Genomic DNA, 24,153 nt, shown 5'->3' with positions numbered 1-24,153 from the left:
TGTGTACTTGGAGCCAAGATTGTAGAAAAGCTTAATCAATCTCTCCAGGTGTTGGAGAGACACCTTTATAATGTGTTTGGGGGATATTTTTTTACTCCGGTCAGTTTTATCAATTTTCGATTACGTATTATAGCTATTGGGGGCGGCACTACCAAACAAGGTAAGGGGTGTGGCCAAACTGGTTCGGCAATCCGCCATCTTTATTACTTAGTTCAAACAATTCAAGGATGCCGAAGTGGAGAGATCAAAATGTTCCGTTGTTGGATGCATTAGATCACACAACTCATTACACAGCATCAGAACCTCAAAGAAGGGTCTGGTTAAGTTTAATTTTTCAGGACGAGGTTCCCACAACTGTGGAACGTTGTGCTTGTCTGTGCAAAGTACTTCAGTGTTTCACAAATCTCGTCAAGATTCACCCAAATACTTCATTTCATTGAGGGTTCAGTTCCTCCAATCTATAGAAACGACGGACACAGTAAAGTGGTAAGTTTGAGATAACACAAAAATAATGAACTGTATTTCACGTTCATATTATTGCATGTCTATGATGCCCTCGTTTTCATAGCATTAGCATAAGTCTTTCTGCTGATTCTAGCGCTGTGTGCTCTATGTTTTCACTTCTTGTGAATGTATTTTGGCTAGTTGTATCAGATGAATTACATCGGAGGTGCTGTTTTATTCTTGGGGAACACAATGTGTTAAATACATTCGTTAGCTTCTCGCTAACGCTAGCATTAGCTTACTTCTTAACTTGACTACAGTGCTTGATTTCAATACGTGTTCATAAATATTGTGAGGGGATTTATTTTGTTACGTTTAATGTATGTGATTCAGACAAAATATTTGCTGTTCCACTTCATATTGAGCACAACTGAGTAAAATGTAAAAAGGAAGGATTTATAACCATGATGTCAGCTTTAAATGACATTAATTTCTGTCATAGGTATCCAATGTAAATTGGAATTTTAATTCAACTAAACTTATACCCGTAAGATGTTTCCATGAATGGAGTTGGAGGTTGAATACTTTCATACTCTTAAGGTAGTATTTTGCTCTTATTGCAGTATTAGAGGACTATGGGCAGTACTGTAGTAGAACACTACTGCAAAGTAATAAAATTACAGAATTAAATTGACAACTTACTGACACTGTCATTCATAGGATAGCATAATCATTGTAAACACAGTAATTTAGAATGTAAAATGCCCAGTTTTGTGTTACATGTGCAGTGACATATTTAATGTCAAAAGTGGCAATGTGAAAATGATAGAAGTTTCTCTGCTGTGAGCTGAAGGTAGACCGCGATCTGGTGATGTTTTCGTCCGTGACAACTCTCCAATTCAGTTTGCTGCCTACTGTTGCAAGAAAAAGTAACAGTGTAAACATCACACACACTATTGGTGTCCATGGAAACAGATGGAAAAGTTGCCACCTACAGTCAAGGAGGCGGTGCGGACTGCTTGCAATTGGAAGAAGACCCTCCCGCCTTCTTCCGGACACACAGTCTTCAGTTCCTCTCGGGTCATGCTCAGTAGCATGGAGCCACTCAGCACGCCCAGACAGCGCACCGTGCTGCAAGCACAGAAGAACAAGAGCAAATCAGACGTCTGAGGTAACCGACATGGATTCAAATGCGATGTGTACGAAAGTCGACCAAGTTTTCTAGACTTTACAAAAATGATGTATGTACTCACATCTTGGTGAAGCCCATGTGCTCAAGCCAGGCTTTCACCTCGGGTGGTTTGGACTTCTTGCTTAAGACAGGAATGCTTTCAATGGGCTGAAGAAGAACAGAGATTTAATTAAAGGCTCATGGGGAAAATATGGAATCAGATGATTACAGTGGTAAACAGCAAATTTCAAGATGACTTTGTGGTTTTATCTAAAATTGCAATCACCACGTCGTCAGATTCGTTTTCATTTTCCGTGAGGGCCTTGTTGGGGACGAATCCTTCTTCTCCTTCACTGTTCCTCACTTTCCACCACAGCTTGGAAACGTCCAGCAGCTACAGGATGTAGCGAGCGTACTTTTCATTTGATCTTTATTATTTCATCAGAATTTTGTGTTTCAAAAGGATGGAACGACATTGCACCTCCACGACTTCGCCTTTCCTGATGGTCAGCTCTCTGTTATTCCTGGAGATGAAGTCGTGCGTGACACGCATGCGACGCAGCTTCTTCTCTGGCAGCCTATAAAGAAAAAGCACATATGGAACACACAAAATTGTAATTAAAGCCCCGATGAATGGGCCCGCCCGTGACCCTCGCGCCCAGTGGCGGTCCTAGAATGGCGCCCTGTGCAAGTAGGGTTTCAAACTAGGGTTACGTTTTCAAAGTAGGGTTTCAAACTACGGTTACCGTTTTAAAGTAAAGTTAAATTTTCAATAAATAATGAAAAATAGATTAAAAAGCACAACTTGGTGACTTTGCAAATAGGACCATATCCATTCAATAAGTACCTCGCTGGTATCCACACAAACTGTTGTACTGGTGCAGGAGGTGATGCTGTCTCCTCTGTGCTTGTCTGCACACACAAAGCAAATGTCCTCTTGGGGTTTTGTTCGATTTATTTTTCTAGTCCTTAAAAGAAAGGAAGCGTGAGGGTTCACCTGACTGGACGGGGGTCGTGGAACGTGTTGCGGCTTCATTGGGATCACACTGGAAGTTGCAGGGGCCTCCATAAGCTCGGGAGGCTGCCGTGGAACCTGTTGCGGCTTCATTGGGGTCATACTGGCGGCTACGGGGGCCTCCATCACCTCAGGAGGCTGCCAGCCATCAAAGAACTCCAGCGTGTATGTTGGGATGTCTTCGTCATCCTCAGGCCATTTGGTGCTGCGCCAAAGGAGGAAATGCTCTTAGATAATCTAGGGTCGCCTCGAACATAGGTTAAGTACGCAATTTGGGACTGTGCCCTACCTTGGGATATTCCACGCATCTCCCAAAGACTGCCACAGCTGGTCCTCCTCTTCCGTCGCCTCCTCACTCATGAGGCAGATACACTGAGGTGTCAGCAAAGGCGCCACGATACTCGAGGGAACGCCCTCAGGGCAATGACTTACAATCTGGTGAGCGAATGTCATGGGTCACAAAATTAGGTACACCCAAGGAGATATGGCTATTTTTGTCAAAGTTGCAGTTTGTGTAAAAAAATGTGGTCTTTTAATTCCAACTTACAAATGCTAATGCAGAAAAGAAGGAGTGCACAAATTCAGACACACTGGGGTTATCAATCTTTCCTTTTAGCTCCACCTGAAGACATGAACATGATAATGAAGACAAGCAAAAGAAATTATGGGATATTTTTGAGGACACGGACTAGAAGGTTGAACCCATATTTAATCTTCTGGAGACACTCTACGAACTCTTCCGTTGGGGGCATGCCGGACATGGCTGACAAACAAAACAAACGTATTTTAGCTTTATACTTGAAATCTGAAATCGAAGCTGGCCTCGTAAAGAATACGTTGAAATATTTGCATTCCCAAACCTTTTCCTTTTTTCTTTTTCTTATTTTTCTTTGCATTTTTCACCGCAAAGGCGGCCACCTTTCCCATGAAGATCTCAATGTCACTGATGATGTGATTCAAGATGTCCTGTGGCGTAAGAATGGGAAGATTAACAATATTGTCAAACTACTTCAAAACACAGTAGAGTTCACACCAAAGGCAGAAAAAAAAAATGTTTAAAAATTGCAAACTTCTTGATGCTTGTGACGTGCACGTGACTTGTTCACCATAATGATTATATACCTCATTTTTTACATACCACATTTCTGTCCAACTCTCTGTAAGGTCTTGGTGGGCGCAAAGGTTCAATTATGATGGAGGAGGCCATCTCCTCCTCCTCTTCCTTCAGCTCCTCCTCCTCCTTCAGCTCCTCCTCGTCCTTGAGCTCCTCTTCCTCGAGCTCCTCTTCCTCCTCCTGGTCATCAACATCCTTCTGAGCTATAACCAGGTGAGTGTCCTCTAAACGGGTGACCAAAACCAGATTTAAACAAATATATCTCATTACTATTGTCAACGCAGCGTCTTAACAGCCTCACCATTGTAATCAGGAGGGGCCCACTCGGGAGTTTGCTCTTTGGGTTCAATTTCACTTTGGGTTTCAGGTTCTTCATGTAATGCACTGTCGAGTCAAAATTGTCACCACATTCAAATCCAAAGAATACCCAGTGAGCGGGTTTTATGGCTCCTACCTTAAACGCGCTTTTGAAATACCCCTTTGGACGTAATCAGCCTGGAAACAAGACATGACATTTCATTATCAGATTGGTAGTCTGAATTAGTTGTGTTGGAGGAGTGAAACATCTAAAAAAAAAATAATAATAAGCGTGGAGAAAACCCGCAGACCACTAGTGGCCCTCGTGCCACACTTTGAGAACCTCTTGAAAGGCTTATCGGATGGGGTCTTAATTCTCACCCTGACATCATTGCAGTGGAACAGGAAGACACTTGACATGTGTTTCTTGTCTGTTTTGACCATCACTGCCAGGAGTGAGTTTGAAACTGTTGTGTCCAACTCAGCCTTCAGCTCCACGATGTCACTTAGACGAATAGACTCCAGCACCTCCTGAGAGAAAGTCCAACATTGTTATCCTGTGATGAAAAGCCCGATAGAAAATAGATGGATTCCGCACGAGCGCTTGCAAGTGACCTTGGTCTCTATGTCGGTGAGCAGCAGGTCAGGCTCTTTGACCTCCAGCAGCATGTTCTGGCCCCATACTCGGCCCATCTTGTCGAGCAGATTGAGCCTGTCCACACAGTCAGCGAGGCCTCGCAGCTCCTTGCCGTCCAGGTCGCATGTGAGGAGATGCTGACAAGCAACAAAAACATAAAATTATCCCTTAAAACCTTTGTTCAATTTTAATAGCTTTTCAGCTTGATCGTAGCCAATTTTAGATATATTTTAGATTGCTGACAAAATCTGTCAAAAATCACCAGCCTTGGTAAAATTTCATCACACTTGCATTAACACTTCTATAATACTGTACAGGTAGCGAGGAGGATAAACATGGCTAGCTTAGAGCTTTGCTGGTAAACATGACTCGGGACCTTACCTCCACGCTGTAATGGAAATACTTTATAGTCTTGGTTATGGAGGCGGCGTACTCCTTCCTTCGCACTGTCGAAACAGTGGATCATGAAAGGGATCCCACATCGCTCAAATTGTACGGTGCGGTTACTTACTGTATATCGACCTTGCACTGGGCCTCGGCATACATGACACCTGCGATGACACCTCGTCCGTGACCGAGTTGCCACTGTCACAACAAAGAGCAAATGACTGGAGGCCATTGGTAGAAATGGTTCTCACGCCTTGTACTTAACATTTTACTGCAATTTAACATTAGCTGAACGCAAATATTTTTTAACAAACAAAAGTCCTATATTTCTTTCAACTATTGAAATCTGTTAGCAAGCACTCCACCACACGGGCGTGGCATGTTAAGATGCTGATTAGAAAGCACGATTATTTCTTAGGCGTGCCTTCGGACCTTTCTGAAATGTGCGGTTTAGGCACACGTAATTTTTTTCAAGTGTAGAAAAATTCAACTCTTGTACTCATGTTACAGTTAAAAAAAAAAAGACAGGACCTGTACTTAGTACAGTGAAGTATTTGTCGTTACATTTGCTCAAGGTTGACTGTGGGTATTATGATAAAATAATGGACGCACATACTTGGACATGATAGATCCGGCATAACTGCTGGTGTCATTCGCCAGTGAACTGTCGCTCTGGAACATCCTCACACACACACCTGTCGTGTCACATGAATGTCATAAAACAAGGCAGCGTCACAGTATTGTATGGTACTATATTTAGTTTTTACGCCTTATTGTAGAAAAACCTTAACAGATCAGAAATCAAAAGTTATAATTAAATTGTTTTTGTACTCAGGTCCACATATAATTATTTGCTAAGGTCAAAAATGCTAATGTTAAACACTGATTAACACTTGTATTGATTTCTTTTGTAATTTTCAACGTCCATTCAGGTTCACGGAACGCTTTAAACAGACTTTCTTTTATTTCAGTGAGCACTCAACATTTTAGTATTTTATGCAGCAATAAAGAGCTTCCAACTGAATCACCTTTTACAACCAAAACTACCATTATGTCAACAAATATAGATACAAAAATACAGATACAAAACTGCCAGCATCACTTGGGTTCTTGTAATTCTGTTATAGTTAAAAGATACACTTTGGAATATACTGTATAAACAAAGTTTAGGACATTTTCAGTGTTCTTACCTTTTGTGTTGAATGCAATTTAAGATCTCCCGTATGGTATATTTAAAATCCAGCTCAAATTCCAAGTCATAGTTTGAGCAAACACTTAAGACCTTCCCATAAAGACAGAGCACAAAGTCCAGATGCTGTGACACAACAAATGTGTGGAAGAAGTGAGTTGCATTTCCCAGTGTGGTATCCCGCCCAGGCAAAGGTTAGACTAGATATGAAAACATATTGTGGAGATGACATGTTTAATAGTTGCCAAGGCGATAAGTCCACTTGCGCGGTCTAATCAACTTGACAGCTTTCTGTGATAATTGAGATTGTGAATAAAAGCACAAGCCCATTTATCAGAATTTAATTTAGAAAATTATTTATTATAAGTATAATGCTTAATGATGTCTCCCCTGTGATAAAGCTGTGATTGCCTTAGAATGTTGTAGAAGTGATCATTTGAAAATAGAACACTACTATGATTACTTGCTTGTGCTTACACTGTTCAACCACTAGAGCGCACCAGTGAGGCACCGCTATGTTTAGAGATTTTGGCAACATAAATTGGACGTTATCCGTCAATTTTCACACAGTATACAAAGGCGATGTGTTGAAGTCAAAGTAATCCATGAAATTAAATCGAGTATGACGTTTTTTATTGTACATAAAATCGGAGCATAAAAAGGCACCAATGAACACCTCACCGATGCAATAGCATCCATCTCAGAGCCATAAAATGGAATGATGCATTTTTTTTTTCTTTTGCATACAAATAGTGGATTAGAAAGAAACACACACTGAATCTAAAATAAACAGATGACAAAAATAGAACCAGCTCAAATAATTAACACATCTCTAACTATATATTTGTTTAAAATGCAACTTCTTAGCATGGTCGAGTAAAAGGTTTTTGGCAAGCTGTACAATATAAAAATTTTCCGAAACGTTTAGATCACATGCTTTACGTGTAGCTTTCAACATTGTGGACGATTGATTACTCTGACACATTTAGGATACACAAGGCAATCTCTGTCAGTCATTAACTATGTTAAACTATATTTTGAAGCAAGCAGGACTTTGGCCCATCCATGTTGTGCTTCCGCATAAACTGTAGAGATGCAGAGCACGAGAAACAAAGGAGGGGCGACACTATTGAGTGAGATAAAAAAAATTAAAAGAAGGGATTACTTTCAAATAGGAATACCCAAAAATGTTTGCTAACATGACGTGTGATCAAACTATTTTAGACCAGTCTGCTGTTCCCCGGCAGGTGCTCATTGGCCTTGCAGAGTCTGGACGAGGTTGAAACCTGAGCCAGGAGGCAAAACCCAGCCGTCCTGGCCCTGGTTGGTGTGAAGCAGGCAGTAGAGCTGCTTCAGATGGGTCACTATGTTGTCTTTGATATCAGGGATCGAAATTTGGAGGCGCACGCTGCCGCTGTCGAAGGATCGCGTGTTGTCTCCAGAAAAAATCTCGGTGATCATGCGAGCCACCACTGGAATGATCTGGAACGAGATGAACATTGTCTGCTTAAAACAGGGCTGACAAAAACGTTTCGTAGATGGGCTTTGTCCTGCCTCCAAAATCTTCTTTTGGTCAGGTTCTACTTGAGGTGTCCAACATTTATTTGTGTGATCAATGTGGCCCCTATAGATGCCACAAGATGGTGACTTTCCTTTTAGCCAGCGTTCAATTCTCACCTGAACCATGATAAGTTTCCTCTCGGTCGGCCTTCCATCAGGCCACTCCTCTCCAAAACATAGGTTGATTTCAAATTGCGGCGGAGTTGGGGTTTGGCCACGCTGGTGGGCAATCACGCCTACGTCGCACAAAAAACATTCCAATTATTAATGATGCCCCACATCAAACTGGCAGAGAATGAACTATAAGGACAGGAACAGGAACTCACCACTGAGAAAAGACTCCAGGCAGAACAGTTTGACTTTTGTCTGCCGCTCGATAGGATTTGGCGCAGAGGCATTTGGCGCGCAGGGGCCGGACCAGTACACCTTGCACTGGCACAGACGGACGGCGTAGATGTCGTGGCCGCTCACCTCCAAGATCAGACCTCGGTCCATTACGTCCAACAGACGGTTGGTGAAAATTCTCTGCTTGTCGTTGGTGATGTTCTCCGTGGTGGGGAAGCGCAACTGTTCCAGGCTGACCGGTCCGAACAGCTCCTCCTGGTTGACCATTGGACCCAGATCGCCGTAGAAGAGCCTGCAACCCTGGGGGTTGCTGACGGTGATCGTAGGACACATCTCCCTCCCTCGGTACAGGAACTGCACCTCCAGGTCGGTCACTGAGTTCAAGACGCATTCCGAAAATTGGTATTTTGCATTTGAAGTAAGAAGTACTTGTTTTGCTAGTTTGCTCTCCTTGTTGGTGGCACTTCATTTAGAAAAACTAGTTTGGCAATTCTTAGTATGCTGTAATTGTCAGTTAGTGATCATTGTGGACATGCTTGGAAGATGTCAAAAAAACGTACTTGGGAGGGAGCTGATCCACATCTCTGGAGAGGCAAATAAGGTGTCGGTAATAGTAGGGCCCTGCATCGAGGGGTCGGCCAGGGCAGCGGAGGGCATGACAGCGGAGGGCATGACAGCCATGGGTGTGGGTTGCATCTCCACATCCTCAGGCTCCTGTTTTGGCCAAGTCTTAACAGGTTCCTCTTTGGGCCAGACTTCATTAGGTTGAGGACAACTTGTACTTGGTGGCATGGAGGACTCCGAGCTCATAGGAGACCACAAGATGAGAGGAGACGGACTTGTGCCTGGTTGGGGGAATCAGAATGTAAGCATCAAAGTTTCTTTCATTTCTTGTTCTTTTATGGATGTAATAAAAGTAGAAGGAAGATGAAGTCTTTACCATTGGATGGGTAGGGAGGAAGAGATTCTGGTGTGTCTGGAATATCTTCCTCTGCGCCATCTTCCTCACCTGGAGTCCAAGAACCAGGATCTGAAGAACCTGTGGTTTCATTGGCAAGTAGTGGTTTTAAACCAGAGTTGTACCAGCCTTACGGAAGAATGGGGGGGGGAAACAAAGCTCATTCATTTACTGTACCTGGGTTGCTTAAGGGTTGCAGGATATCACAGACATCATATATCTTCAAGGGTTTCATCGGGACCTCTTTGGTTCCGTCGTAGATGAGGTTGAATTCCCGGCTTTTGTTCAGGGCACATCGGAGCTGGGCTTTCCACTTGGCAGGATCGGGTTCATCAGAGCCTTCCTGGAATTTTCCAGTCTCAACAGCCCATGCCTGTGGTAACATGTATGAAAGTATTTTTAGTATTGAGTATATATTTTATGGGGGGGGGGGAAAAACAGGCTCCTTCTACAACTGATTATTTCTCATCAATGACACATTTGGGACAGACTATTAATCTTGACCTGCTTAGGTGACTGGTCACCTTAAATATAGTGTCCTCATCCTCGTGTTGAGGCGTGTGTCGCGTGGCGTGCTTCCACGGGATCCTGAAACGCATGGCGTCACGGTCGATCCACTCCAGACCGGGATATCTCCCGCTGTCCACCTGGGCGACGAGCCACGGCTTCAGGCGGACACGTCGCGGCGCCACCGACATGGCGACTGGCTGAGAGAACACAATGCAGCGAAGGGTGACGATCGTGCGAATGAAGCCGCTCTTCCAATTAATTCTGTTTATTACTTTAAATAAGTTGAACTGATGTTTTACACAGGAGACATATTTAAACGTGATCCATAAGTTTCGTTTATTTGGAAAGGAACAATAAAACCTACCTGCGCGAACCAGGAAGTCGCTGTTTCGTTTTCCAGTCGGTTTCTGTCCCAAATTTGTCCGATCTCCCCCCCCCCCAGGCGTTTATTTCCTTCGCGCGACTATACTGACCCCAATTATGTAATTGTCACCAGCTAATCTTGTTGATAAACCAACAATGTGACGATAACAAGCCTAAAAGTTTGTCCCAGCCAACTCCGACCTAATCCTCTTTGTTTTTTTTCCCTCTGTTCCTCAGCCTCACCACGCCCACTTCCCTCAGCCGAAACTCAGGTAGGCCTGTGACGTCACACTAATGACACACCTTTTCCAGAATGTCAAACTCACGAGTTGTGCGCGCTCCAAGTACATCGTAATTTTTTTTTTGCGTCATCATATTTTCTATCTTATATCGTCTCTGTTAGCCCAAATACTAATAGAAACACTGACAAATTCGAATGTTGGCTCAGTGAAATCGGGTTCATTTATTCCCAAGTGTTTGTCTTGGCTGCTTTGCTTTTGAGATTTGTAACAACCTATATGAACCTCAAGATAAAATTGGCCACAAAATGCCTGCACACTGTCATAAAATTGTGTAAAAAAAAAAAATATATATATATATATATACAATGGGAAAAATGTACCATAGTAGTATAAAACAAAATGGCTGAGCATCACCACCAAGTAAACTTCTTAGTAGCTGTCTTGACAACTGAAACACTCTTCATCTTATTTGTCAGAGCATCACAGCAATTTGTAGATCCTGTTGGACGGCTAGGGAGTTGGTGTCATCCATAAAATGAAGATCTACTATTCAGGGTTAACATACAGTCCCTCAGTGGCAACAATTATATGGGAAATAACCAAGTGATCAGTCCTGTTGTCAAGATTCTTGACCTCTGCCCTCACGGTGCATGTTGAAGTTATTAGCAGTCATTTCTCCTTGAATCTTCTGAACAATGTGTGAGATGTCCAAATTTTGCGTGAGCATCTTCAGCAACATCTCGTCCTCTTGAACCCCGCCGATGAACTCTTCATAGGACAGTTCACCTTGGCACAATAAAACCAATACATTTGGATTTAGTCAACCGTTTTAACTAAATGGCATAAATGAACATTTAACTGGAAACGACAGTATTACTTACCATCTCCATTTACGTCAATCTTGTCAAATACCATGTTGGTAAACTCCTCTGCTTTAACGTCATCATGAATTCCATTGATTGCGTCAATAGACTGGCATAAAAAAAAGAAATGATGTTACTCATGGCTTACTTTGATTCACCAGTAGATGTCGCTAAAGTGTCACAAAATAATATACTAGCGTCCTTCCCCACAGCTTCATCCCTTGTCTGCTTTAATAGAAACCAATAGGTCAGTAGGTGGGTTTCTACCAAGTCCGGATTTATGCAGTTGAGCAGCTCTAGCAAGGCTTATGCTACCTTGAAGATCAGAAGCAGCTCGTCGCGGTCAATGCAGCCACTTCCGTCAAGATCGTAGAGTTTGAAGTACCAGCGAAGTTTCTTTTGTACTGCTCCCTTAAGAACGAGGCTGAGAGCAGCGACATATTCCATGAAATCAATGAAACCATCCTAAAAAAAAAAAAACACACAAATAATTTAGTATTTTTCTATGTTCCTAATAATGGCGTGTTCACATAACCAGAGAAGGGAAGATGAGCCGACAAATCATTGAAGAAGTCTGGATTGACTTTATTTTTTACAAAATCTTGCCTTATCTAAATGAATAACATTCGGTTTCTCAGAAAAAAATAAAGCAAGATAGGTGATAGCAGCTTTCTCATGAAAAAGTTCATCAGCAAACTAATAGTCACAAAAATAGCCAGATATTGATGATACAATTGATAAATAATTAGGAGTAATGAATATTCTTACGTCATTCAAATCAAAGGTAGAAAACATATCCTTAACATAGGCATCTGATGTTTCCGACAGGTTCCTCAGCCCAAAAAACTTCTTGAACTCATAGAACGAAAGAAGTCCTGACGGGCACTCCGTCATAAATTTTCTATACCACTGATGACTCTCACAACTTTGTAGGTCCTCCACAGCCGAGTCGTTGTTTCCCATGCTTGTTTTCGTCGCATAAAGTCCTCGGCAAAATCCTTAAAAAGTCAAATGTACTGCATCCAAACACAGAGGCATCGCGAGCTTGTTTGTTGTGAAAAGGCTTGACATATTTGTTAGTTAGCCATTCATCCTTCTGAAGCTCTCACGTAGTAATCTACTTTGCTTGCCCATGAGACTTAACTATTTAGAGCGCTCGTAAGGGCAGAAAGACCCATTTAGAGTTGTATTTACGTATGTTCCTTGCTCCTATATTCAACAATCGAAAAGGCTGTCGGGAAAGCAGAGGTTATAGCCAGCTGCAGTTTTTTTTTTCTTTTTTAAAAAAGGATAGATTTATTGACAACACTCATTTTCCAGTTCAACATAAAATCATAATTCAATTTAAAACCCAAATTCAAGGCTGCTGCCTTTAAATATCAGTGTACTGTGCAATAGACATGGAGAAACAAATGCAGGAATCTTAAATGCTCTTTCTTCATACTGTATTTAAGATGGCTTAATGAATTCCTACTGAGGAACTGGATGAACCAGTCTTGGTTGTTTCCACATATTTAAGGTGTGATAGAAAACTGTTGTTTTGCTTTACACGATAAAAAAGATAACATTTAGGAGTATAAATACTCCAAATAAATCTTCAGTTATCATAATATTATATATCTACCATCTACATTTTGGAGAAAAACATATATAACAAAACTATAAAATGCTTTATATTGTTCATGAATTGAATTGAAAGTCCCACTAAGCTTGAATCATTTCTTTGTCAAAGTAAATAAGATATATTAACCTTGTGTAGTATAACTGTTGCACGACGTGCACTTTAAAGGGTTCTTTTCACGAGGGTTAATGCCGGTGGTCAGCTCACTCTGGTCTTTGGAGGATTCTTGATCCTCTTTAGACTAATTATCATCTCGACACTTATCGCCTGACAGTAACGACATGGTAAACTGAGAAAACTAGGTCACATGACAGTACTGGTAATCGTGTGTGTCGTCTACGACTAATAACATTTGAGTGAGGGGGACAAGCGTTGTAAATTAGAAATAAAATACTGTAAAGTCATGCATGGGCTGGTAGCTTTCATTTTTATGATTCATCATAAAAATTTATCATAGCTGATAGATGAAAAAACTTGCATTATTAAATCGAAACTTGTGAGTATTGCTTGTCCACTATGGGACAATGAAATTATTCCTAAACTGAAAAAATACCAACTTCATTTTTTTATCTTTTGTAAAAATGTTTGTGGGGAAAAAAAAATATCGATTCAAAAACAATTGACTAATACAAAGCAACTGATTTTTGGTTACAAACAGTTTGAAGACGGATAAAACAAACAAAAATGGCTCTCCAGAAAAGTCCAGACATTCTTGTCAGGTTAGAGATATTAAAAAACACACACACACATTGACAGGAGATGAGTCGGAAATAAACAATGGGAGCTTTAAAGTTTCTGAAACAAGTCATATATGACCCAAGCAGTATTTGCCCAAAGACAAGGAATTCCTGTAATACAAAAATTTAACATTGATGAAACTGATCAGCGATGAAATCTGTGAGGTCAATATCCTCGGAAAATATAGTTAAAAGAAAGAGCACAACCACAACCTCGATTAGTGTTCTAATGGAACATATCTTAGGAACATTTAGTAGCCAAGAGCCAAAAGTTCTGGTTTGATTGTGAAGTCTGCCAGATGGAGACGTCGGGTGCACCTCGCTCAGTTTGTCCACATTTGAAATGTTGCCATGTTCCTCATCCATTTGACTAAGTTCTAGCAGTCTTTGAGGATGGCACGTGGTTTGTTTTGAATTCATAATCAGAGTCTTCATCTCCTCTGTAACTTTCGTTAGCTTTTCCAACTCATCTTCTTTACTATCCAGGAGAAATCTGGCCTCCTCAACTTTGAGTTTGTTTTGTTTCAACGCTGCCTTTAACTTTGTAATCTGTTGCTTTTGTTGATCTCGAGTAGATTTAAGCTCTTCCATCTCAGCTCGAACGTCGCTGTGCTGTTGTTTTAACGAGTTGTCCTTTTCTTCAAGCTCCCGCAATTTGGCGCTCAACTTCTCCTTCTCTGCCAAATCTTTCTCCATTTGCGTTTCGGCCTGATCTATTCGTCTCCGTAGGTCGCTTCGATCGTGTAACTGAGACCTGAGTTTCTGAGCTTCTGTCCTCAGATGGTTGAGCTCCGTTTTATACTGCTCCAACTCAGCCAAGAGGGTCTCCGTCCTCTGCTTTATTAGTTCCTCGTTCTCTTTGACATCCTCAAGTTGCACTCTTAAATCTCCATTCTCTGTTTGGAGATCAGCCAATTTTTCATTGAGGTGGTTCTGCTCGGTCAGCCTGTCCTGGTTTCCTCCAAGATCTTCTTCTTGTGCCCTCAAATCTCCATTGGCAGCCCAAGATTCAAGATGGGCCAGCTTTTCATTGAGGGTCTTGTTCAGCTCGGTAAGATCTTTAATTTGTGTCTTCAGGTCTTCGATTTCCGTTTCCAGCTTCAGACTTGGAGAGTCAAGCAAAGCCAAGTTGTGCTTGCTCAGCATTTTTGGCTGAATGGAGCAATTGTTTAGATGAAAATCTTCTGTTTGCACGTTCGTGTCTTCTATCTGGGTTTTCAAACCCAATTGGTTTTCATGGGTCGGCTCATGCTCGGGCGCTGTCTCCAAATGGCCTCCAGGAACATTATTTAATATCTCATCCATCTGCTTGACTTCCAGCTGGACTTTAAGCTGCTGTACTTGTTGTTTAAGACTGCTAACGTAGGAGGTCAGCTCCTCCGTGATTTCATTTAAATAAACAATTTTCCTGTTTTGCTTGGCTAACTCGTCATCTTTTGTGAAGAGTAAAAATTGAGCCTCTTCATGTTGCCGTTTACGCTCTTGTAACGTCGCCTTCAGTTCAGCAATCTGCTTGCTCTGTTGTTCCTGAACACATTTATTCTTCTCTAACTCCACTCGAACGTCATCGTTTTGCTTTTGAACAAAATTGCCTTCTTCCTCGAGCTCACCCAGTTTGTTGCTCAGTTTTTCCTTCTCCGCCCACTCCTTCTCCATGAGCGATTCGGCATCGTCGATCCTCCTCAATAGTTCCTCTTGATCTTGTAATTGACTCCTCAACGTCTGTACTTCTCTTCTCAGACGATGAATCTCGGTTTGATCGTTTTCCCTTTGAAATTTAAGGTGGGATAATTCACCCACCAACGTCTCCGCCTTCTCATTTAAGTTGATCTCCGATTCTTTCAGAGTCTTCACCCGTGTGCGCAAGTTTTCGTTTTGTTTGTCGGTTCTCACGTTGCAGCTTTCGAGCTGCGAAACCTCATCCTTGAGTGACTCATGCTGCTTAATCAAAATCTCCTCGTTTTCTTGAAATCCTTTAACTTGTGCCCGTAAGTCATTATTGTGAGTCTCCATCTTTGCTAGCTGAGACTGAAGGAAAGCCACCTGATCGTTGAGGGACTTAAATTCATCCTTTAGTTGGTTGTTTTTTTCTTTAAGGGCTTTAACTTGTCCCTTCAAGTCACAACTCTGTGTTTCCATCTTTTCTTTTTGAGTTTGAGCTTGAGCTAGTCCAACTTTCAGGCTTCGAATGTTATCTTCCAAACAGTTCTTGTCTTCTTGAAGGGCTTTAAGTTGTGGCCTTAAGTCTTCTCCCTGCGCCTCTTTCACTTCCTTGTTAATTTCCTCATCTTGGAAATGTTTCGTCTCAGTTTTCATTTTCTCTTGATGAAATTGAAGTTGCGCCCTCAAGTCATTATTTTCGGTCTCCAGCATTTTTATTTTCAAATTCTGTGACTGTAGCTCAGCTGCCTCATTTTTTAGAAAAACATTCGGTGGAATCAGTATGTCCTCACCTTCTTTAGGATTTTTAACTTGTGTTTTTAGGTCGACAATATGATTTTTGAGGGCCTTAATTTGCTCCAACTGATTGTTGTTGGGAATAGCTTTAGCATCTCCTGTTACGCCTTGGTTGTTTGTGTTCAAGTCGACATTTTGCGATCCAAAACGAGACCACTCCTGACTGGCAAGGTTATTCGTCCCAGAAAGTATCACCTTCTCTTCAACGTGCGATCGTAAGTCTTTATTTTCTTCTTCAAGCTGAGCAAAATGTGTCCTCATGTTTTCGTACCGCGTTTCCATCTCCAAACACCGACATTCGAGCATCGCCATCTCGGTGCGAGAGCCGAACTTTACCATGTTAAACTTTAAGAGGTTATTCTGCTCACTGAGAATATCTTCTTTTTGTTGAAGATTAAGCAACGCCAAATCTTCATTCGCTGTCTCCCCCATGAAATTTGAATATGGTAGACGACCCAGTGTTTGGGCGCTTAAGTCATTTTTCTCTGTTTCCATCTTGAAAATTTCCGAGTCCAGATTAGCCAAATCTTCCTTGACGTGCCGTCTTTGCTCAAGCAACATAGTTCCTTTATTTTCCAGATCTTTAACGTGTTCGCCGTAATGGTCATTGCTTAGTAGTTGCCTGTTTGTCCAGGACATCCTTCAATCCTTATTTAGAAATTGGAGATTCGGAGTTATCCTCTCATGATTTGGATGGCTCCTAAACAGTTTCTTTGGCGGTAAAATGGAAAACATCCTTACTGATAGGTGGTACAAAAAATGGATGGCTCCATCCTTAACACCTTGTCACAATTGAACACGATGCCTTAGTTTACTCAAAATACACATTTCTTTTGACCTTTGCGTTTGTCAAGATAAAAAAAAGAATAAAAATGTGTGCAGAATAGTGCTTTTCAGCTTCATGACACAGAAGGCGACTGTTGCCGGGATACAAGGGGTAGTAGTTTAAGACCTGGTTAAAATTATTACATCAAAATAACATATCTGGCTTGTGATAATAGAGATGAAGTCATTTAACACTGATAAGCTCTATTGCAAAGATGACATAGATGGTGACGGTGACACGATGACAGCGACTTGTAGTTATGACATCATCAAAGTTCCTCCAAGTATGTAGGTCATTGCTACCATACAACAATACAATTAGTGGACATTTCCATCTCCAGTGATTGCTGTTACAAATAATTAAATGAAAATGTGGTGTTTTTTTTTTTTTATTCAGAAGACTTATGTCACATCTATTTCTGCACTTTGTAGAAAGGCACTTTATGAAGTTCAATACATTTGTGATGTGGAAATGTTTTACAGACTAAATATGGATCTTCAACAATGTGTATGTACAAACCAATGAAATATTCCTAGATATAATAAATATTGTTTAATTAATACATTATTAATATTAAATATTCATGATTATTGCTAATATTGTCAATATATTCATAATGAAATTGAGGTTTAAGCGTTTTATACTTGTTCATACTTCTCTTTGAACAGCTAAATATTAAACTGTGTAATTGTGTAACGGTAATTAATTACTCGTCGTCACTGATTATTTATTTATATTCAGAGACTATTGTTTTTTTTTGTTTTTTTTGTCAAGTCTGGGTTTTAGTAGTCATGTCGGTCACATTCAAAATGGCCGACTTGCTGACGTAGGCGACTAATGGACCCGCTTACTCAGTACGTGGTCTATATGTCTTTTCTTTTTTTTTTTTTTTTTTGTAATTTGTACCTGTGGCAGTGCCACCAGCGACAGATGAGTTTATGCAAAAGTTATGAAAAGTAAAAACAAACAAAAAACAGATGCAAGTGTTAAAATGTTTTGCTAGATTGCAAGCATTGAGCCTTTCAAAGAAGCAGTGGATCTAACAACTAAAATCTGAGATCTACGTACCAAGTATGTAATTAAAGACAGAGATTAGAGCTGGAATGTCGGCGGAAAGAGCAGAGCAGAGCAGGTTGGGGCCTCACCTGTAGTCGGGAATGTAACTTGAGCACGGTAGGCGGAGTTAATGCATTTCTTTCCATGACTTTCCTTGCAAGATCACGCTTGAGTGCGTCCTTGTCGTCCCACAACGGACTCACGAAGCATCTTGTCAAAATGTGTGACTTGTGATCATCACACACATTAACGCTAGAAGTCAAGATGAAGAGGGGAACCCTGGCCTTTTTGGGTCGGAAGGATAATTCTCTCTTCGACACCAGCATCAAAATGAGGGAAATGGGTGAGTATTTTGCAAGCGCGGCAGGTGCATGGGGGGGGGGGGGGGGGGTATGGAAAGTATTTTACTAGGAAGCATATTTGCACTCGAGTGGCACCTCTTGTACAGTAACCTATTACTTACAAATTGTAGCAAAAGTCCTCACATTGTGCATACAAAGTATTAGGCTTCAGATAATTGTGCCCAAAAAGTACTGATTCAACTCCTATATTTCATTTAAATTTAAAATTTGAAATGGAAACACATTTAAACAAATGAATATTGTCAATTACATAGAATACCCAAATCATGTTCGATATTGCTGCTTGTTTTAATTTTAAACCAAGAGCTAATCTTGGCTTGACCTTTACGCTATCAAAACACATTCACGGAGCTTGCTTACTAAATAACAAATGAACACGCCTGCAAAAAAGATACATTGTATGTTTTTTTTCCAGATTAGGCAGAAATTTTGCTGGTGCTATTCTTAAACAATGCATTTGTTAAAACATTTTTCCCAAAAGTATAATTCATTATATTTTTCTAAATGTAGACTTGTGGAAGTAAACAAAACAACAAACAGGCACAATAATATATCATATACAATATAATATATATGCTACTATAATAAAACGAGGGTTCAAACAATTCTCTCAAGTAGACAAATATCTTATTATATCTGCTGCTGTTGTTTATTTTAGTCTATTTTGACAAAGTAAGGAGCAGGGTCTTTTTACCTGTTGGGGATAAAAGTAGAAAGGAAGGAAGAATAAATACAATAGTACAGTGAAAATACCTAAAATATTTATTCAAATAGAGTAATACTGTATTTGTATTTTGTGACTAGCTAGTTACTTTGTTACTAGCTAGTTAGTTACTTGCCAGCACATAGCCAATATGTCACAAAAGTCCCAATAATAATATAACCTGGGATGGAATAAAATAATTGGAGAATACAGATCACCTCAAAGATAGATAGATAGATAGATAGATAGATAGATAGATAGATAGATAGATAGATAGATAGATAGATAGATAGATAGATAGATAGAGCTATGGTGACACAATTATGTAGTATTCATTTATAATTGCAGTTAAACCTCAAACAGGAAATGTCAGTCAATGCTTTTTTGTATTAGTGGAAATGAAAGACATTAAAGAGCCAGACTGGTAGGTGGTGTCTTAAAACAGCGTTGACTTTGGCTGCTATGTGTCTCGTCTTTCGCCAGGCCTCATGAGAAAAGCGTTAAGTCAAATGTTTGACATAACATCTAGGCTAAGTGCTTTTGTGCGACATCGTATGTCTTCGCTTCTCATCACTTTCTTACTTGGCAATCTTAAAAAATAGCTGAAGAGCGTGATCTTCCCCCATCACAGCTATTTTTATTATCCCCCCTGGTTTCACAACATGTTTTTTTTATTTTTTTAATGCCAGCTTCCGTCCCAGTTTAACATGACGTGCAATCATTTCCAATAACACATCCTAAAAGCAATTAATCCCTCCTTGTGAACAAATAACACCAGTTTTAACAGAGATTTGCACTTTTATTTTTCCCCAGATCACAGCGAGCTGGTGCTGAACTCACCAACTTCTCCAGAGTCGGGTACCGCCAGTGTGCGTGCTAGACCGACCGTCAAGCATTACACAGTAAGTTACTCAACTTGCCTTGAGCAAACTATGTTGATTGTTTTCTTTAGATGGAACACTTGACTATCTGGAACATCTGTTAGTTAACTTCCAACAGAGATGTTCAATACCATTGATTACCATTAGCCCATAGGCAACACCTCATGTGTCTGATAAATCATAAAGGATACAAGACATCAGAGCAATTTTAAGTTCAAGTTATAGGATACACTTATTTGCATTGAGCAGTCTATATAGCTGTTTTACAAAAACAAAAACAATACATTACTAAACACTCCGGTTCACACACCCCGCTGTTATGGGAGTGGTGAGTGTTTGCATCTGAGGCATGTTAGATGTGGCGCACCCAGAAGTGCATAGGCAGGAAATGTGCTTTAAGAAAAAATCAGAGCGCAGCAGAGCGTACAAGCAGGTGAAAGCAAACGGTGAGCCTCGTCATGCTTAACAACACGCCCACGTCATGTCTTTTTATCCAAGTGTCACGTGTCGCATTTGCCTTCACATGGCAGATTGATTCTTTTTGCCCAGTGACGCTAAAACCATTTAGGAATTTTGTATCATGGAAACAAAATGTTTATTTATTACTACTGGCGTCTAAGTTGTGATCAGAGTAGAAAATATTTGGGCACAAACAATCAGGTTTCTAAGCGACGGCTTGGAGGGAGCACGAGACAATGTGGTGAGCAATAAAAAGGTGGCACCGTTTTATTCTGATTCACCAATGAGTAGGATACGAGGTGTGTGCAATGTAAGACAACGCTCAATGGAAAATATTACAGAAATTAAAGGTTGAACAGAGATTGACCTCAGAACACCTCATGATACTTTTTTAGAACGCAGTTGAAATATTTAATTTATTGCACAAGCACCTGACATGCTAACATTTTACCTGCTTTAGATATTTTTATATTCATCAGACCTTTATGCTTTTCAGCAACGTTTTTATCGTTGTTCACAGGTGCGTGTATTTTTTTTGGTCACAGTTTGCGCAATGATATTTGCTTTCCCCCTCCAACATAGACTTCAGAGAATTTTCAAGCATTTGCTGTCCCAACACCGAAAGTGCCAGTCCTCCCCCCTATCAGTGGTTCAAAGGTCAATAGTGCAGGTTAGTGCCTCACACATTGTGAATAACCCATTGTGTTTTTCAAGACGCAGCGTTTTACTTATCAACTAATCTAAAGGAAGTGGAAACACTTTTAGTTTTCATTCTTGTACTATAAAGGATTATCAGAACTTCTTGTGCTTCAAAATTTCCTAACGCGCTAGTTTTCTACAACTGATGAGAATATCTCGGTTATTCTGTTTTTTCTTTCAGTCAATGGAAACGTGTTCTCGTATGACTTGGCGGAGGAAGAAATAATAGTTCCGCCTCCTCCCCCCATGGCCCCTCCCCCACCTCCAGAGACGTTTATCCTCCCTCCACCAGACTTCATGGGCTACCTGAGCAGTTTAGAGATGGCCGCCCTTCAGCCTCCCTCAACAAGTCCTCCGAAGCCACCCATCAAGAAAGACAAAAGTCGTCGCGTCATAAAACCCCCAACTGAGGCCCCACCGGAGCCTCCTTCCATAGATTCCAGTGAAACTCTCATTTCAAAACCGTCCCCGGCTAAAGTTCCCAAACATCCAAATTTCGCCCCACCGCCTCCTCCGACTAAAGAGCAGCCGAAGACCGCAAAGATTCCCCCTCCAAAACCAATTCGACTTTCATCTATGGCCAACACCGATTCCCCTCCGCATATTCCTGCCCCATCGCCCCCTGTGAAGACACGCACGCAGTCAACGTTCAATCCTCAACACTCAGCAAAGCTTAACCATGTTTCCAACACGTCAATCCTCAAAGGCTACGTGGAACAAGACACAAGACCCAAGCAGATGTTACTCCTTGAAGATACTGGTCCTGCCAGCCCAATGCCAAAGTTGGTCCAGGTGAACGGGAATGTTCCCAGGGAGACGCCAACCAAGCCAATTCGCAAAGATCCAAAGCATCACAAAGAGACTTTACAAAGTCAGACACCTCTACATGAGCGTCCCAAATCAATTCCCAACGATGTTCTTTATTACAATTTAGAGAATTTACAAAATACTCTGCCCGCTCAATCATCAGTCCCTGAGGTGACGACACAGGCTAATGCGGTAACAGTTTCAGCACAAAATGAAACGGTCAAACCACGCGGGGTGCCATACAAAATCCCAAGAAAGCTTCAGACATTGAACAAAACTTTCTTGACCTCTGAGGATATCCAAGGAAAACTTAATCCAAAACCAGCTGGTAAATTTAGTCCATCATTAGATCATAAACGATACAGCCTCAAGAATGATGAAACCATTGCGGCTCGAGAGGCTTCTTCGGCTTCCCCGCTTTCGCTGTTAATGGCGGCTAAGGAACGAGATAAGAATAAGTCTTATGAAATTGGGACAATGAAGATTAATCAGCGCAGAGGAAGCACTCAGAATTCGGTTGCCCAAACTTTGCCCACAATGTCAAGATCCCTCTCAAGCTCTGCACTCTTTCATCCAGATGAAGTCCAAGACAGTCCAACTTCTGTCATTCCCGTCCAGTATTGGGACACAAAATCAGCAACCATTGCACGGATGACTACTGGACAAACATATAATTCACCAGAACCAACTTCATCAGATATGAGGAAACAGCTTGTGGAGAGAAATGATTCCTATGTTAGGTCAGGAGGGGACAAGGTACACTTTTTTCTCCCTCCACCTCCAGAATTTGAAGATTTTGGTAACATTACAGAGCCCTCTCCTTCCATTCGTTCTCCTGACCCACTGTTGAAAATGGCACCGCAAACAAATAGAAACTCTCTTCCACCTGCTCACATTCCACCTTCACCGGTTCCCAAACCCTCAAAACAGCCGTCTCGAAATGTCAATGTCCAACCAAAGCCGCAGTTCCAGACATATTCGACGGTGAACTCCGCACAACAGCCAACATCGCTATCGGCAAGTCAAACCACACTTGTGAGCATCTTACAAAAAAAAATGTTGGAGATAGACCACAAAATTACTCCCACGGACGAGACAGACTATGACGCTCAAGACTGGAGTGTCCCACTCTCGGAGGAAGTCAAAGTCCCTGTCATCCCAAAGACCATACCACAGGTCAAAAGTGCTTCCACTGGAACCAACCAAACAACAACCCACAAGCAGGAAGTGAAAATGGTTAGCAAACTTCCAGTAATCAACAGGTAAGACCTCCAGTGCTAATTGCTTGATCACGTTTGGATATATCTCAGTTTAACAATCAATATTTTCTCCTTTCCAGCAATGAACGGCACTCAAGCTACCAGTATGGAATGACTTATCGAATTCGGCCTGGAACCCAACAACCCGTTACTCTCATTAGAAAAGGACCATCATGAGTAAACAGGATCGGTATTTTTACATTATACATGGTCGATTTGATATCATACTTCGTGCTAAGACGGAATGCTGCAAAGAATGTACAGGGGGGAAAACAACAACTGAGGTAATGCCCACTAACTGGAAGGGTAATTTAGTTTCTAGCCACAATTTAATCACAAATCTGAGATAGTAAATGGGCATTTGTTATTAGATGTGAGAAGCAAAACAAACAGTTAATGTGTCATGCTAAACGCTAACAGATCACCTTTTTAAACTAGCATTAGCACTGATGCTAGTGCCTACATGTGCAAAGCTAGTATAGCTGTTTTTACAAGTCGGTTTATCATAAACCGGAAAATTAACTGAAAAACGAGAACACAAAGTTATAAGTTTTACTATCTTTTTAGATATCCTAGGATGAGGGGCTAAAATTTTGACAGTATAGACAAACGTAGGAAGTTGCGGAAATAAAGCTGTGACTTTTTAAGTGTAAAGACGTGCAGTAGTGGACAGCTTGGCATAAACCTCAGATTTATCTGTTTAAAGAATCTTGAATGTAAGTTTTAATAATGTAAACTGAAATTAGGCACATCCCATACAGTATATTGTAGCAGTAATCTTAATTTTCTGTCAAGCTGTATCTATTGCCGGATCTTTGCAATCAGACTGCCTTGCATAGATCTTTGATTTGTATTATTTCTTATTTTAATCAATGAAGGAGATTTAGTTTTATATTGTTTTGTGCAGTATAAACCAAGAATGTACTAATGCTGATATGCAGCAATATTTTTACATATATTTATATGTTAGGCTAGGGTCTAAGAAGTATTCATCACCTATGCAAATTTGGTTTTACCAATCTCAATCTGATTAATAAATTCTGATTGATAAGGAATATTCAAAAGTCTAGAATTTTGTGTTTGCACCAAATGATAGCATGTTTGAGTATTTTCAGTTTCTACGTCACTAGACCTTTGCTTGGTATTCCTTGCCTTTTGATAGCCAGCTATCTGAAGCTGGAAATCTTTGGT

At 40.9% G+C, this 24,153-nt stretch overlaps 5 protein-coding genes across 6 annotated transcripts; 1 reads left to right on the top strand and 4 right to left on the bottom strand.

Annotated features, from left to right (window-relative positions):
- Window positions 1-69: 69 nt before the first annotated feature.
- eps8l3a (EPS8 signaling adaptor L3a) lies at window positions 70-6,711 on the bottom strand. The gene is made up of 20 exons (XM_049733643.2): window positions 6,256-6,711; window positions 5,682-5,760; window positions 5,190-5,263; window positions 5,060-5,124; window positions 4,657-4,815; window positions 4,423-4,572; window positions 4,199-4,239; window positions 4,046-4,128; window positions 3,769-3,968; window positions 3,491-3,596; window positions 3,320-3,393; window positions 3,178-3,252; window positions 2,920-3,065; window positions 2,613-2,835; window positions 2,463-2,527; window positions 2,097-2,193; window positions 1,902-2,009; window positions 1,698-1,783; window positions 1,440-1,575; window positions 70-1,358 (listed from the first exon to the last, which is right to left on the bottom strand). Exons 2-20 carry the CDS (start codon window positions 5,744-5,746, stop codon window positions 1,356-1,358), a joined length of 1,956 nt encoding a protein of 651 aa, XP_049589600.1. The 5' UTR covers window positions 5,747-5,760; window positions 6,256-6,711; the 3' UTR covers window positions 70-1,355.
- A 159-nt stretch (window positions 6,712-6,870) lies between these two features.
- On the bottom strand, window positions 6,871-9,815 carry irf6 (interferon regulatory factor 6). The gene is made up of 7 exons (XM_049733594.1): window positions 9,642-9,815; window positions 9,295-9,490; window positions 9,100-9,198; window positions 8,720-9,004; window positions 8,141-8,533; window positions 7,932-8,050; window positions 6,871-7,736 (listed from the first exon to the last, which is right to left on the bottom strand). The coding sequence occupies exons 1-7, from the start codon at window positions 9,813-9,815 to the stop codon at window positions 7,506-7,508; spliced, it is 1,497 nt and encodes a 498-aa protein (XP_049589551.1). The 3' UTR covers window positions 6,871-7,505.
- On the top strand, window positions 9,726-24,017 carry LOC125977248 (uncharacterized protein C6orf132 homolog). Its single transcript, XM_049733588.2, has 6 exons — window positions 9,726-9,849; window positions 10,228-10,262; window positions 19,671-19,759; window positions 20,780-20,867; window positions 21,078-22,965; window positions 23,043-24,017. Exons 5-6 carry the CDS (start codon window positions 21,143-21,145, stop codon window positions 23,137-23,139), a joined length of 1,920 nt encoding a protein of 639 aa, XP_049589545.1. The 5' UTR covers window positions 9,726-9,849; window positions 10,228-10,262; window positions 19,671-19,759; window positions 20,780-20,867; window positions 21,078-21,142; the 3' UTR covers window positions 23,140-24,017.
- Window positions 10,426-18,725, bottom strand: LOC125977280 (guanylyl cyclase-activating protein 1-like). Of its 2 annotated transcripts, none has more exons than XM_068652411.1 (4): window positions 17,882-18,725; window positions 11,411-11,560; window positions 11,114-11,204; window positions 10,426-11,018 (listed from the first exon to the last, which is right to left on the bottom strand). In XM_068652411.1, the coding sequence occupies exons 1-4, from the start codon at window positions 18,116-18,118 to the stop codon at window positions 10,852-10,854; spliced, it is 645 nt and encodes a 214-aa protein (XP_068508512.1). In that variant the 5' UTR covers window positions 18,119-18,725; the 3' UTR covers window positions 10,426-10,851. The 2 variants fall into 2 exon arrangements, with proteins under 2 accessions (XP_068508512.1, XP_049589582.1); XM_049733625.2 differs by lacking the exon at window positions 17,882-18,725 and adding an exon at window positions 11,864-12,460.
- LOC125977233 (uncharacterized) lies at window positions 12,592-17,887 on the bottom strand. Its single transcript, XM_049733561.2, has one exon. The coding sequence runs from the start codon at window positions 16,547-16,549 to the stop codon at window positions 13,580-13,582; it is 2,970 nt and encodes a 989-aa protein (XP_049589518.1). The 5' UTR covers window positions 16,550-17,887; the 3' UTR covers window positions 12,592-13,579.
- Window positions 24,018-24,153: the final 136 nt, after the last annotated feature.

Source organism: Syngnathus scovelli, chromosome 11, assembly GCF_024217435.2.
Source record: "Syngnathus scovelli strain Florida chromosome 11, RoL_Ssco_1.2, whole genome shotgun sequence".
NCBI lineage: Eukaryota > Metazoa > Chordata > Actinopteri > Syngnathiformes > Syngnathidae > Syngnathus > Syngnathus scovelli.
Note: the sequence above shows the minus strand (reverse complement) of the source record. Positions and strands in the feature narration are given on the sequence as shown.

Excerpts from the sequence above, each read along its gene's own strand:
- eps8l3a (XM_049733643.2), bottom strand. The coding sequence starts at position 5,746 with ATGTTCCAGAGCGACAGTTCACTGGCGAATGACACCAGCAGTTATGCC. Across the intron at positions 3,597-3,768 it reads GAGAGTTGGACAGAAATGTG|GACATCTTGAATCACATCAT; the intron begins GTATGTAAAAAA and ends CTTACGCCACAG. Across the intron at positions 1,784-1,901 it reads AAAACGAATCTGACGACGTG|CCCATTGAAAGCATTCCTGT; the intron begins GTGATTGCAATT and ends GTTCTTCTTCAG.
- irf6 (XM_049733594.1), bottom strand. The coding sequence starts at position 9,815 with ATGTCGGTGGCGCCGCGACGTGTCCGCCTGAAGCCGTGGCTCGTCGCC. Across the intron at positions 9,199-9,294 it reads GCAACCCTTAAGCAACCCAG|GTTCTTCAGATCCTGGTTCT; the intron begins GTACAGTAAATG and ends ATGAAACCACAG. Across the intron at positions 8,534-8,719 it reads GTGGATCAGCTCCCTCCCAA|TGACCGACCTGGAGGTGCAG; the intron begins GTACGTTTTTTT and ends TCTTGAACTCAG.
- LOC125977233 (XM_049733561.2), bottom strand. The coding sequence starts at position 16,549 with ATGTCCTGGACAAACAGGCAACTACTAAGCAATGACCATTACGGCGAA.
- LOC125977280 (XM_068652411.1), bottom strand. The coding sequence starts at position 18,118 with ATGCTGGTGTCGAAGAGAGAATTATCCTTCCGACCCAAAAAGGCCAGG. Across the intron at positions 11,561-17,881 it reads AGTTACATTCCCGACTACAG|GATGGTTTCATTGATTTCAT; the intron begins GTGAGGCCCCAA and ends TTTTTTTTTTAG. Across the intron at positions 11,205-11,410 it reads AGCTGCTTCTGATCTTCAAG|TCTATTGACGCAATCAATGG; the intron begins GTAGCATAAGCC and ends TTTTTATGCCAG.
- LOC125977248 (XM_049733588.2), top strand. The coding sequence starts at position 21,143 with ATGGCCCCTCCCCCACCTCCAGAGACGTTTATCCTCCCTCCACCAGAC. Across the intron at positions 22,966-23,042 it reads AAACTTCCAGTAATCAACAG|CAATGAACGGCACTCAAGCT; the intron begins GTAAGACCTCCA and ends TCTCCTTTCCAG.